This window comes from Eurytemora carolleeae, unplaced genomic scaffold (genome assembly GCF_000591075.1).
Source record: "Eurytemora carolleeae unplaced genomic scaffold, Eaff_2.0 scaffold1261, whole genome shotgun sequence".
NCBI classification, from domain to species: domain Eukaryota; kingdom Metazoa; phylum Arthropoda; class Copepoda; order Calanoida; family Temoridae; genus Eurytemora; species Eurytemora carolleeae.
The window spans coordinates 85719-100018 of record NW_019397269.1 but is presented as its reverse complement, the minus strand read 5'-3'; the positions used below and the strand labels follow the sequence as shown (position 1 = coordinate 100018).

Genomic DNA, 14300 nt, shown 5'->3' with positions numbered 1-14300 from the left:
AAAGGAAAGGAAGGGAAAGGAAGGAAAAGTAAGGGAAAATAAGGGAAAGTAAGGGAAAGTAAGGGAAAGTAAGGGAAAGTAAGGGAAAGGAAGGGAAAGGAAGGAAAAGGAAGGGAAAATAAGGGACGGAAAGGGAAGGGTTGAAATTGATAAATTTCGATTTTTAACTACTGTTTAAACTTAATTTTATTTTAACAATTACGAAGAAAATATCGGCTATAAAATCAATATAAAATCAAAAGAAGTTGCTAGAAAAGCTTGCAAGGTGAACTATAATAATAAACAATGTACATAGATGCGAGGAGGATTATGAATTCAATGAAAAAGATACACAGTGCACCAAAATTAAAAAAGAGGACCAAATCAGGAGGTAAAAACGGAAAATATAAAGTTGTATTAATTTTTCGCAAGAGCCATAGAAAATGTAGATGTCTGAATTTAGATACAATAGAGTAAACAACAATTTTGACTGTTATCTTGTTTTTAAAAAATATTTAAAATCTGACTTAGATAAAATTAATTCAAAACTATGAATTTAATATTTAAAAAAAACTTCCACTCTGAAGGTCTAACAGGTCTAGATCTGGGTCTGCATCTTATTTCTCCCGAACCGTCGATATATTCCTTGGCCCAGTCGGATTTTCTTTAGGTAGGATTTTTCTTCTTTTCTCCCTCTTATTGCACTTTTAGTTTAAATAGAACAATTGGACAAACTCTTGCTTTTTACACAAAGCGCACCAAAGAGGGGGTGGGTGGGTTACAAAATTGTCCTTGCTTTTATTTCACAGTTCTTGCCAACCTTCACAACTTTACTTATTTTTGGTACAACAACCATGAGGTATATTCCTAGAGAACGATTTTTGGACCCCCCCCCCCCGAGCCTCCCCCCTCTTATCAATTTTGTAAATGGATCTTAAATGACATGAATCTTAAAAGTAAGAAATGTGGCCGCAGCGCTCCGCCCCCTAGCCTGTCCTAGCCGCAGCTCGGCCCAGAAAGTGTCTTAACTAACCTAACCCGTGGCCGCAGCGCTCGGCCCCCTAGCCCATCCTAGCCGCAGCGTTTGGCCCAGAAAGTGTCTAAACCTAACCTAACCCTAAATAATACTAAATAAATACTAATTTGGTCATGTACAAAATTGATAGGAGGGGGGGGGGGGCCCAAAAATCGTTCACTAGGACTGACCCAACCATGATATAGATAACCTTTTGTTACAACACGCTAAATTAACTTGAGCAAAGTATATCCGAATTGAATTGTAATAATGTTTTCTGTTTTGACTTGTCATCTATATAATAAAACAAAACATTCATACATCTAGCCGACCAAACGGCTGGACCGAATGGGCTGAAATTTTTTATGGACCCTTATGGTTGGCCAGGGGGTGTCATGGGCTATAAGATTTTTTTGAATATTCAAAAAAAAGTGTCAACCTTTTTTCCACGGGCCCTTCAGCTAGTTCTAAATAAATCTTAAAAAGTACAATAAATCCTATGTCAACTTTACAAATTAAAACATGTAGCCCAGTACACGCAACAAATAAAAGCAAAATGTCATTATCTTATTTTAACATGGGTTCGAAGTAAAGAATTACTATGATGTTATTATTCACTGTGACACAAATAAGAAATGTTCCTAATTTTTAGTTTTCCTGATTTCCCTTGGATCTTTCATCATTTATTTCAACATAAAGTTAGTATGAATTATTATTAATTCAAAATTGGAAAAAAATAAATATCGTTTTGATGGATTCTTTAAATTTTGATTTATTTTAAGAAATAGTCAGAACAGAGAAGGGTCAGCTGAGGAATCACCCCATGATAACAGGTAATGAAACTTACTTTTTTATTTAAAATATCCTAAATTAAAATTGTTTGATTCCTTAACCTAGATAACATTTAAAATTGTCTACCAAAATAATATGTTTTTTAAAATAAACTTTGAATTGGCAAAAACAAATCCTAAAATCAAATTTTATTGTTATAATGTTGCAAAGTCGCAAGTGAAATATCTTATTATGAGAACTCCGTTCTTTTATTAAGTTTGAAACGATCCGTGCCAATCACACTTTATTATCAAACACTAGCTTAAGTGCCCGGCGTTGCCCGTGAAATGAAAAAGATACGAATTTTGAAAAAAAAAATCGAATTTGAAAAATTTAATTTGTTCCTATGTTACCCCCAAGGGTACCCATGGGTTCCCCTTGTGTCGTATTGTGCCTGTGCACATGCATAATATATAATTATTTATTTAGTTGTGAAGAGTACAGTATGGGATCAGCATATTCAAGGCATCAGAAATATTTTTACCAAAAAAATACTTTCCATCAAATGTCTGTTTTAAAACCAGACCAAATTTGTTTGACACAAAACAAAGAAATTGAGTCTTTGCTACAAACTTTGATTTTAAAATCCCCAAAATCTTTTCAACCTTATGGCGAAAACCTTTGATATTTCAAACTTTCATTATTTGATCTAAAATAATTCATAGTTTGAAGTATCTAAGGTTTACGACATTGAAATGCTCAAATATATGAATATGAAAATTAGAATTTGTGACAAAATCTCAATTCCTTTGTCTGAAACAGAAGAAAGAAATTGAAAGGAATTAGAAAATTTGAGTTTGTGGCAATGACTCCGTTCCTTTATTTGAAACCGATTGAATTTGCTACAGTTTTTATAGTCTCCTAGTTTTCATTTATTCCTAATTTTTGATTAATGATTAAATGAGCTTACTTTTTACATAAATAGTTAATTACTATAGAACAAAAGCAATTAACCCAGATATGAAACCAGCAAAAATTCGTAGTTTTTATTATCTTAAAGATCTGCAATTTTCCATTGATGCCACTTTGTTTTACTTTTCCTTAATAACAAATATTTTCGTATTTAGAGCCCCCACACCCCCCGCTATGTACAGTACGGCTAACACTGTTCTGGGTCCAACAGGTGCAATGAAAATAAACAAAAAAAAGTTTTCAAGTCCCATATTTTTTAGTAAATAAATTTAATTTTTAAAAACCATTGTAAAATTCGATTTTTAACTTAGAGAGGGATGAGAAAACTGACTTAAATAAGGCTCTACAGGTATGGGAATAAATTTTTAAACAGATTTTAATAAAAATAAATTATTAATTGTTTAGAAACTGGATTCTAGTAAACCAGATATTATCCCTGATGATGAAGACAATAATAAAACTCAGGGAGAAAATGGTAAAATTTAATAAAAAAACAAGCAAATAAAATTCTAATGGTTTGATGAGGATATAAACAAACCTTGAAATATGTTTCCCACTACAAAAGTTGTGAAGATTACGGGGAAAAAACTTTTGACATTTCCATAACCAGGAGGAGAAGGTCAAACTCAATTGATATTATTCTTACGAATTTGTGACCTCGTTTCTCCTCAAGTTCTGAATTGAGGCACAATTATGGAATACCAAATTTATTCGGTTATATTTTATGAATTTTAAAATATTTTTGTTCTTCTCAATATCTCTTCAAAAAGTGGATTTATAGATGAAAAACATATATTACGTGCATTTTACTTTAGTTTCACGTTCTTCATGATAACTGCAATTTCAGCAGAGTTTGATCCGAGCTCCAGTAGCAGTTCTGAGTCTGGCAATGATGAACAATTGGCTCCATTTCAAAATAAAGACCAAGATCAAGATCTCGCTCAATCTCAGGATATCTCTCAAACTCAAGATCTCGCTCAATCTCAGGATATATCTCAAACTCAAGATCAAAATCAAGACAATACTGGAAACACATCAGGCATACTTTTCGTTCAGAAACATTAAGAAAGTGTCGAAGATAAAACAAAAATTTCAACTATTTAAGTTTTGGATTATAAGAAAATTATATTTTTACTTTTACAACTAAATAATGAAAGTTATGAATGTCTAGAACCCAACGCAGAAGTTTTGTTGGCAGTGGATAATCTTCAAACTAAACAATCAGGAATATTCTTTTATTTTCTAGAAATAATATAAATAATTAAATAAATAAATAAATAAATAAATAAAAAATAAATAAACATCAAACTTGAACTGCATGGCCAAAGTAAAGTAATAAAATACTGCCAATTTCTTCTATTTTAAAAGATTCTGACCAGAGCTTAAAACTTTTGAGTAAAAAGAAAATATAATTTGAAAAATTTAAATAGTTCATTCAAACCAATCAAAATTACCAAAATCTCTTCTCTCGTATTAGATTTCGATTTAATTAAATTTTATTGCATCAAAGCAAAAAAGAAACAATATTTTTTTGGTAAAAATACAAATTAGATAGATAAGTTAAACAGTTTCAGTTCTCGTATGGAATTGAAGCATAAAATTAAGTTAATTTAAAAGTCTATGTCTCAGAACATTCAAATTTATCAGATGGTTACCAACATTGCATGAAAGCATTTTTCAAGTAAGTTTTATTGTAAATGATATAAATGAACAATTTTAAGAAATAAACATAAAATTATCTTTTTAAACCTAAAACTTCCAAACATTGAAAGATCACGACATATTCGAAAAATCGAAAATCATTGTTTAAAAGACAAAAAAAAATCTATATTTCAGTAATCTAGCCGAATCTGGAGATGAATCTGAGAACTTCACAGAAAACAGGGCAGATTTCAGGCAGGGACTTATACATGGGATTATACAATATACATAAAGAATGAGATTTTACAACGACCTGAAACTCTTTATATGTACAAGTGTGCGGCTTCGGGGAGCCATTAATTTAGAAAAAATACTAAATAACTTTCGTAAAGTTGTCGCTGATGTCGTGTCCTTTATGGAAAATTATAAATTGAAAAGAATAAGGTTCAATGTAAAAGTTTCAGTTTTAAGTTCAAGGCTTAGGACACAAGTTTCAAGATCCTATTTAAAAGTTTGTGGCTCTAAGCTTAAGGTTTAGAGTTTAGAGCTCAATTGCGATTCTAGGTTTAAGATACTTGGAACCGAGTTTACTGAATTTGAACTGTTCACAGATTCAATCTTTAATCTTTAACTTTGAATCGGTTGTTCAAACTTGAACCGAAAGTATGTAGTTCAGCGACGTAGCTCAAAGTATTTCAATTCGGTCCTAGTTTAAAATCTAGGGTTTAAGGTCCAAGATTTAAAGATACATACAGGGTGTCCCACGAAACATGACAGATGGTAAATAGTTTAAAATGTCTTCTTCCATGATTTGTCAAGTTGTTTAATACCAAAGACCATAATAAAAATATTATATATAAAAATATAATAAAAATTATAGGAGTCATATTATAGTAAAATTAACTTCGAAGTAAAATATATTTGAGCAAAAGATTTTTTAAACGAATAAAACTGTAAACAGCCTTTAATATCCAATACAGTGTATGGAAGACGACATTTAAAACTATTTATCAACTGTCATGTTTCGTACCCTGTGGGTAAAAAATAAAAAATTTTCATTTTAAAGAGAGAATAAAGGTTTAATTTCCAGTCAACCTATCCAGAGTGTTAAGTTTTAATGTACAAGGAAAGAGTAGTTTACAATTAATGTTTAAGATTCAAGTTTTCAAGAAGCTCAGGAAATACTTATTCAAATATTAAATAAAAAATGTTTAGGGTGAAAAAGATTCCTGTAATTGACGAGGAGTCAAGTTTGGAAATATCTGAAATTTATGTTCAAAGACAAAACAAGGAAAAAAAAACATATTTGTTAATATTCTATATAATGGGTCGGAAAAAGAGGAAAATATTTTTTGAGCGAAACATTTGATGACATTATTGTGCAAAAGTATCAAATAGGGTTAAAAAAAACTTGCCTTTTTAATTCCCTTTTTATTTTTCCTATAGCATCGAAAATGATTTCATATCCCTGAATTTACGAAGAAAAATTATGCAAAACTTTAAATTAGGTTTGTATGTATGTTTCTTTGTATACAGTACATTGTGGAGAGAACAGGCTCACTTTCTTTTCCGAAAAGGTTAGATTAGTACACTAGTATACAAACAGAATATTGTTAAAAACACCATTTTTCCTTTAGATCTGTCAGCAGTGTAGTGTTGTTGGCAATTATATCAATACAATGAAGACGACTTTTTATTTAAGTTTTTGATTGTAAAAAAGCTTTTTTCGTATTACAAGTTTACAAGTAATTAATTCACAAACTCACTTGACTTGTATGTTTAAGTGTTTCCATTCTGTTTAACAGCTTGCTATAAATCAATATCAAAATTGAAAGTAGTCTTTATTGTATTGATATAATCGCCTACCACTGTACTGTATTACAATATACTAATGCTAGACGTATCTTGAATTTTCCAAACTTTAGGTTTGTACTTTCTGTTTGTTTCAGTTCACCAGATTGTCCAGTTGAAAACTACACGGGAATAATTGATGATATTTTCTCACCAATTTTCCAGGATACAATTCACACCAAACAAGGTAGCTAGGCAGAAAAGATGAAAAATCTTAATAAACAAAACCGAAATAAGACAAAAAACAAAATGTCGATTTTCATTATTCATCTTTTTGTTAATCACTGTGGTTTTGACGATTTGTATTCATTCCCAAAAATATATCGAAAAATTTTGTTCCTGTTCATACATTTTACCAAATATGTATACATGTATTGTGTACACCTCATGTATTTTACATTTTACAATGTTATTAATATCTTCAGTTAACTCATTACAACATTGTCAATGCTGTAAAAGTATAATTCGATTAATTATTTAGTTTTATTTTATCCAGATGAAGAAGAAGATGATCCAGCATTTAAAGCTGATGCAACAGGAAAAGAAATTGCTGATTGCAAAAAAGCTGACAGGCCTTTCAGCAATGATGATGATTCAACAGTTCCTGGAGTTAGTGAAAATAAAGCAGCTGAGAATTCTCAAACCCCAGATGAAGTAGCAGTTGCTGAAAGAGCAGATGGAGCACCAGGAGTTGAAAGAGCAGATGGAGCACCAGGAGTTGAAAGAGCAGATGAAGAAGCAGTTGCTGGTAGAGTAGATGGAGCAGCAGGAGTTGAAAGAACAGATGAAGAAGCAGTTGCGAATAGAGTAAATGGAGCAGCAGGAGTTGAAAGAGCAGATGAAGTTGAAGGAGGTGAAAGAGCTAAAGAAGCATCAGGAGTTGAGAAAGCTGAGATACAAGATACCTTAAATCCTACAGATAAAATAGAAGATATACACTTTATACAGGGTGAGACTGACCAGCAATGTATTTTGAAAACTAATGATGACCTTTTGAAGCATATTAATCTATTTCTTTTAGGTGAAGCTAAAAAAGAGGAGGTAATTTCTGATGAAAAGTTGTCTCTAATATTCAAGGAAAAATGTGTGACATTTTATTCAAAAGATTAGATTAGAGATGTTTTTTTCTCTTTTAAACATTTCTAAATGAGAAATATTTTTTGCGTTGCAACGATTTTACTATCCCAGCTCAATCAAATTATATTTTCATGGACTCTGCACTAAATACAAGATTAGATTTTGCAGACCCCACTGCACCAAATACAAGATTAGATTGCAGACCACACTGCACCAAATACAAGATTAGATTATGCAGACCACACTGCACTAAATACAATAGATTTAAATAGATTTAAAATAACAATGTTATTATATTTATGTAATTATAGTTTTTAAATCAAAATCATGAAAAAAATGTAATCACATTTTAATTATAGGAAGATCTGGATGGTTACATAAACGATGCATTCATTCTCGAATAAAGCAAATTTTTATTTATAAATAAATATTTGATTCATACTTTTATTTTACTGAATAAACACTTATCTTTAATAACAACAATTATTTGCTATAAAACATTTTTTTTTCAACTAAACAAAAAAAAATATTTAATTCTTTGAAATTATACCATTTATTTCGAACGAATCCAAATGTACAGGAATTAAGTGCATAAATTAATGTTTTTATCCCAACATAAATATCCAACCATTTCTCTGAATCCTGAAAATAAATTTTTAACAGTATCCTTTTTTAAAATCATAATTTACGATAAAGATGAAGATGAAGATAAACATCTGTATAAACAATACTACACCATCTACAAATGCTTATATTTAAAAAATTTACTTTCACCGCATTTATTTTTGAAGATAAAAAATTTAAAATGTCGCAACTGAATCCTATGTTTATTGGAATTCTTTTACATTTAGTTAACAAATAAATTTTATATTGCATTGTAATATATAGTTTTGAGTAAGAACTACAAGTTGGTAACAGGTTTCAAGTCTATATTATTGGTTTCCAAAGGTACGTTAGGACTCGGAGCCACTGAGTTCCTATTCCCTGAGTAAAGATTATGATCTAGGAAAGTGAGTAGAAAACTGATGAAAAGAAGACCAACTATAGGTATGAGGTAACTGGTTGGGTAGACACTCAAAGTCTTGTTGTAAATAACGCCAAAGAAACTAAAAAAATTAAATTAAACAAAGCGGCTGAGTTTTTGGTCGGATTTTCTTATTTTTATATATTCTTAACCCGATGTAATAAACCAACTTTTAATGAGTTCTATTAAATAATCTAACTTTAAAATATCATAGGTTTACACCATCAGGTTGTAAAGATTTGAGATTGTGGCAAAAACTGATTTCTATATCTGGACTAGAAAAGCTAAAACTTTATTAATTAAAGATTTATTTTTAGAAGAAAATAACAGTAGAAGTTCATTTTATGCTGGAGGATATTTCAAAGCACAATATTAACTTTTTTATTTAATTTTTAAAAATATTAACTTGATGTAGCGTGCCATTGTAACTCTTACTGTTAAATTGAAATAATCTTTCAAGTAGAAGTAAAAACCAATAAGGAATATTCATAGCTTTTTGTTTTCAAATAATGTGTACTGCAGTGCTGTTTCTGGGAATATAAACAAAGATCAGTCTGTTCACATACCTCCAGGAAACTGCAGTACACTTTATTTGTAAACAATGGAACTATAAATTCTGGTAGATCAAATACTCTAAGTTTAAAACATCAAAAGTTTACACCTTCAGATTGCTGAGATATAGGGATTAGAAAATTTGAGTTTGTGGCAAAAGCTCGGTTCCTCTGGGAGAGTTCCTGGTTCTATTACCTGTGTGATATGAGAGCAACAATAGCTTGTCCAATACCAATAATAGCAAAAATTTGCCCAACCTCTAGGTTTCCAACTATCTTACTCAGTCGAGATCTTAAATCATTAAATCTATTTTAGATGTTTTTCATGAATTTAGGTCAACATTTTTTTAAAGAAAATTCATAATTAAATTTCTTTTTTGCAGAATATTTATATTTTATGATTTGAGTCCAACGAGTAACGTCACATGTCTTACAATAAAATTTTTCTGCAGCGCTAGAAACACTTCCTAAAACATAGGCAGTAACACTGCGGCTAGGAAGTGGTGAATACTATATTGTAGCACTGCGGCTAGGAAGTAGTAAATAATAGATTGTAGGACTGTGGCTAGGAAGTAGTACTTAATACCTAGTAGCACTGCGGTTAAGAAGTAGTACATACTAGATTGTAGCACTGCGGCTAGGAAGTAGTACATACTAGATTGTAGTACAGCGGCTAGGAAGTATATAGTACTTAATGCATATTAGCACTGCGGCTAGGAAGTAATAACTAATAGATAGTAGCACTGCGGCTTGGAAGTAGTAAATAATAGATTGTAGCACTGCGGCTAGGAAGTAATAACTAATAGATTGTAGCACTGCGGCTAGGAATTAAAACAAAGTAAATAATAGCACTGCGGGTAGGAAGTACTACATAGTAGATTACCTTATACCCACACTTCCAACAAAGTTAAGTTGTAGCGCTACGGCTAGGAAGAGAGGCCAATCCCCGCCCCAGGAAGGTGATCCAACAACTTGAAGGAGATAGCTAGCACTATAGGGGAACCAGGACAATTAGTTGGGTTATATCATATGTCTGTTGACTATTTAATCGGAACGTTTGTCCAGAAAGTTTATGAATACAGTTTGTATGGCAGAAATGTACATACTTTAGTACACACAATACATTGGAGATACAGGGTGTCGCAATAAACATGGGAATTCAGTGACGAATTCGATATCGTCTTTTTAAATAATTCTTTGATTTAGTATAGTGATACCTACTGAGAAAGCTGTAATCTGTAAGAATTTCGTCTGCTATGTTCACATTTTGTTTGTTTATGTTTTGACTGCATACGGTTGTACTTAATAAAACAAGAAAATTGCAGTATACAAACAGAGTAAACTTGTCCGTCTTCACTGTTCATCTTGCGGAGACATTACAGACACATCTTTACAGTCTTTTACCCTTTTCATAAAATAAATCCTAGCAGACATAATACTATTATGGCTTTTGAAATTATGTATTACAGTTCCAATTCATAACAAAGACGATATCCAATTCGTCACTGAATTCCCATGTTTTCTGGGACACCCTGTACCTAGTATAGATATTCGGAGCAGCCATGAAAAGAATTGATTTAGGAATTCTTAGTTTAAACAATTGAATTCAAATCATTTAGAATTGTCATTATTACAAATTATCTATCTTTCTCTAAAAACATGTTTTTTTGAATATAAACATTAAAGTAAATACAATACACAGTACAGTTTAAGAAATTTTAATTTTTATAATTGATATATCTCTTAAAATGTTAAGGGTTCGTTTAAATAGATATCTTATATATTATATCTATATGTATCAAATTACAAAACTTTGAGCCTGCAATTTCAAATAAATGTCTTTTTTAAATGTCCACCCTGTACGCAGGACGTTGTCTTTAGTATACAATTACTGTTAACCGGATACGGAATAGTACTGTTTCCATAATATTTTTATTTTACTTTTTCATAGAAACATATTTCCTAACAATTACATGTTTTGCAGTTTAATGTCGTTATTACTTTCCAAATATACACGCACACGCAGAAACATAAGTGAAGCAGATATTGGGTCCGCCGATAAGCAAATTCACACAAAAAGCGGAATTTGTGCAAAAATGTTCATGAGCAATGTAGGTGATGCAAGAAAGCAGAAATTGCGCGTAAAATATGCAATAATTTTTCCATTTGAACACCCTATACTTGTAATCAGCCTTGATTAACAGTTTTATCCAATTTTTTTTGATAGCTTGCACTTTTAATTAATTTTTATAATCTTAATATTTATATAAATATAATTGTACATGCGTCAGCTTCATTTAACAATAATTCCTTTTGTTTGTTTTTAATTCTTATTACGTTAGAACTAGACTCAAACTGTATTGGGGGCTGCGGCAAAAATTTATTTCGAATTATTTAGATTTTAATATTTTCTAAATTCTAATATGAATAGTCTGGTTTCCTAGTGATTAAACAGCTAAAACTGATCACTACACTGTCACGAATCTAAATTAAAACAAAAATAAAAAATTATTCTTAAACACGATTTAAACCTTTTCTAAAATATTTTCTACTAATAGTAAATAAAACCTTGAAATATTTTCTAGTAATAGTAAATAAAACCTTGAAATATTTTCTAGTAATAGTAAATAAAACCTTGAAATATTTTCTAATAATAGTAAATAAAACCTTGAAATATTTTCTATTAATAGTAAATAAAACCTTGAAATATTTTCTAATAATAGTAAATAAAACCTTAAAATATTTTCTAATAATAGTAAATAAAACCTTGAAATATTTTCTACTAATAGCAAATAAAACCTTGAAATATTTTCTAATAATAGTAAATAAAACCTTGAAATATTTTCTAACAATAGTAAATAAAACCTTGAAATATTTTCTAATAATATTAAATAAAACCTTGAAATATTTTGAGACCAAGGGAAGGAGAATCCACAAACCTTAAACATTAGTTTTTTAATAATTTATTCCTATTTCAAGAATTTTTTAATTTTTTGAATCCTAAATCTTTGCAAACTGATGGTGTAGACCTTCGATATTTCAAACTTTGTCACCAAGTGAGCTAGAAAAATTCATAGTTTAAATGTAAAAGGTCCTCTCGACGTTGGGTTGCAAAGATATAAGGATGAAAATATTCCTTTAATGTTTTTTCTTCAAAAAGTTTGATAATGTGTTATGTACCTACTATCCGACTGCAGCCTTTAGCTGTAAGAAAGTTTCCATAATCCTTTCTGGTCCAGGAAAACTTCAGCCTGGTCATCAAGTAATCAAACTCCACCGTGTTGATGCACAGCATGAAGCACATGAACTGGAACAAGGAGATAAACACCATCATCCTATCCCGGCCTGGTCTCTTCTTTACTGTAGTTTTCAAGCAACCCAGCACCTGGTTGACTGCTGATTGTTTCCCATGCAGTTGCTTACTTTTATCCAGACTTTCCTCGATGATAAACGCAGTGTAAAATATCCCTAAAACACCCAGGAGCGTTGCCGCAACAAATATTACAAAGTCGTTTGAAACATGGCCGCCAATCTGAACTCCGATCATGTTGCCCAGGCCGAAAACTCCGGTTAGGATTGAAAGTCTTGAAGTACGGTTCTGGATAGAACTTGTATCGGATATGTAGGAGTAGAGTCCTATATTCATACACATATACCCTCCTGTCCAACCAGATACACCTCAAATATTTAATATAATAAAAAAAATATTCCGCATCTTAATGCAGCCGGAGCTGAAAACTTTAGAATGAGATATCCTTAATCCCGATTACTTAATCTGAATATCCAATGAACACACTTTTGATTTTCTTCTTAAACTGTTTTTTCTTGGATATAGTTGAGAAAAATCAAAAACCGGTTTTTAAAAATGAGAGTGTCCCTCCCTTTCAAATTTATCGGCTTCATATACGAGACTCTGATTGGTAGAATTTTATACACTTTTCAGGATACAAGTACATGATTAGGTTAGTCTCGATATTAAGAAAAAGAGAGGATCAAGCATTAATCTCGATATCCACCATTCTAAAGTTTTAAGCTCTGTACAATTAAAAGTAGTAGACCTCATTCCATCTTTTTATTGATATCCATCGGTCTTTTTATTGATATCCATCTGATCTTTTTATTGATATCCATCTGGTCTTTTTATTGATATCCATCTGGTCTTTTTATTGATATCCATCTGGTCTTTTTTGTTCTATTTTCTAACTTTGGCTATTGTGATTTTAAGGATTTCTAGCTAAATTGACCAGTGTTGTCCAGGTTGCTCATAGTTACTCCCGCCGTTTACCCGCACTTGGTCTTAAATCATGATTTTCGCAGTGCCCATGGTTGCCCGTGGAATTTTTAATAATTCAATTATTTTAGTCTGTCACCTCTATGGTACTCATGGATTCCATAAACCAAATATTCAGCCAATTTGGTTCAGGCGTACTGGGCTTGCTATAGCAAACATACACATGAGCGAAGAGCATAATTATATAGATAGTCCGGAAAGTGACAATTTTTTCCATTTCCCTCTAATTCTTTTATTTCCTTCCACTAAAAGTGGTATCTACCTAAAAAGTATCTACCTGAAAGTATCTACCTGAAAAGTATCTACCTAAAAAATATCTTCCTGAAAAAGTGGTAACTACCTACAAAGTATCTACCTGAAAAGTATCTACCTGAAAAGTATCTACCTAAAAAGTATCTACCTGAAAAGTATCTACCTAAAAAGTACCTACATGAAAAGTATATATTTAAAAAAGTATCTACCTGAAAAGTATCTACCTGAGAAAGTATCTACCTGAAAAAGTATCTACCTGAAAAGCAATTACCTAAGAAAGTATTACCTGGAAAAGTATCTACCTGAGAAAGTATCTACCTGAAAAGCAATTACCTAAGAAAGTATTACCTGGAAAATTATTTACCTGAAAAGTAATTACCTGAAAAGTATTTACCTTGATAAGTATCTACCTGAAAGTATTAAATATTTTGGAGGTATTTCATCCCACCAGTAAACGCAAGCTAGCAACCATAGATAACTCACAATATGTCCTTAAGAAAATCAACTTTGCATTTTTGCACCTGTCAGGACATTTTCCCGAAAATACGACATAACGTCATCAATTCATAGCAAAAGGGACATTTATCCGATTTTGTCTGGATCTAAAAAGTCTGTTCATCTGATCACAAAGTACTGCATAATGAATAGGAAATGAGTGAGATTATAGAAAATATTGCGACACTTTTACACTAAAAGTGGAAAACTGGGGATAACATAATTGCTCACGGATTTATATGGACTTTTTATATCAATAGCTCTTCAAAAAAAAGAGTGTTTGAAATCATGTTAAAAGTAAAATATCCTGTACTTTAGTTTTACGTAACATATTTATGCAAGGGCACACAGAAAAAACAAGACTTTTAATGGGAGGGGGGG

General features: G+C 31.1%; 2 protein-coding genes across 4 annotated transcripts; one reads left to right on the top strand and one right to left on the bottom strand.

Moving 5' to 3' along the window:
- Positions 1-295: 295 nt before the first annotated feature.
- LOC111713166 (uncharacterized) lies at positions 296-7816 on the top strand (the record flags this gene model as incomplete). Of its 2 annotated transcripts, none has more annotated exon segments than XM_023487984.1 (18): positions 296-370; positions 567-649; positions 1647-1692; positions 1777-1827; positions 2255-2290; positions 2893-2948; positions 3049-3086; positions 3143-3212; positions 3588-3776; positions 3909-3962; positions 4367-4418; positions 4574-4633; positions 5594-5669; positions 5915-5955; positions 6328-6416; positions 6726-7178; positions 7251-7306; positions 7666-7816. In XM_023487984.1, coding segments are annotated over 18 exon segments (1570 nt in total), but the record flags the coding sequence as incomplete, so codon positions are not given.
- A 10-nt stretch (positions 7817-7826) lies between these two features.
- Positions 7827-14012, bottom strand: LOC111713168 (uncharacterized). Of its 2 annotated transcripts, none has more exons than XM_023487986.1 (7): positions 13835-14012; positions 12062-12559; positions 11780-11820; positions 11322-11365; positions 9765-9872; positions 9078-9173; positions 7827-7948 (listed from the first exon to the last, which is right to left on the bottom strand). In XM_023487986.1, exons 2-7 carry the CDS (start codon positions 12531-12533, stop codon positions 7912-7914), a joined length of 798 nt encoding a protein of 265 aa, XP_023343754.1. In that variant the 5' UTR covers positions 12534-12559; positions 13835-14012; the 3' UTR covers positions 7827-7911. The 2 variants fall into 2 exon arrangements, with proteins under 2 accessions (XP_023343754.1, XP_023343753.1); XM_023487985.1 differs by lacking the exon at positions 7827-7948 and adding an exon at positions 8121-8412 and having other exon boundaries at positions 13835-14009.
- Positions 14013-14300: the final 288 nt, after the last annotated feature.

What these genes read in the sequence shown, in the direction of transcription:
- LOC111713168 (XM_023487985.1), bottom strand. Translation starts at nt 12,533, where the DNA reads ATGTGTATGAATATAGGACTCTACTCCTACATATCCGATACAAGTTCT. An exon ending in TTTAGCTGTTTAATCACTAG is followed by an intron (nt 9,873 to 11,321) that starts GAAACCAGACTA and finishes GTTCCCCTATAG; the next exon opens with TGCTAGCTATCTCCTTCAAG. An exon ending in GTTGGAAGTGTGGGTATAAG is followed by an intron (nt 9,174 to 9,764) that starts GTAATCTACTAT and finishes TAATGATTTAAG; the next exon opens with ATCTCGACTGAGTAAGATAG.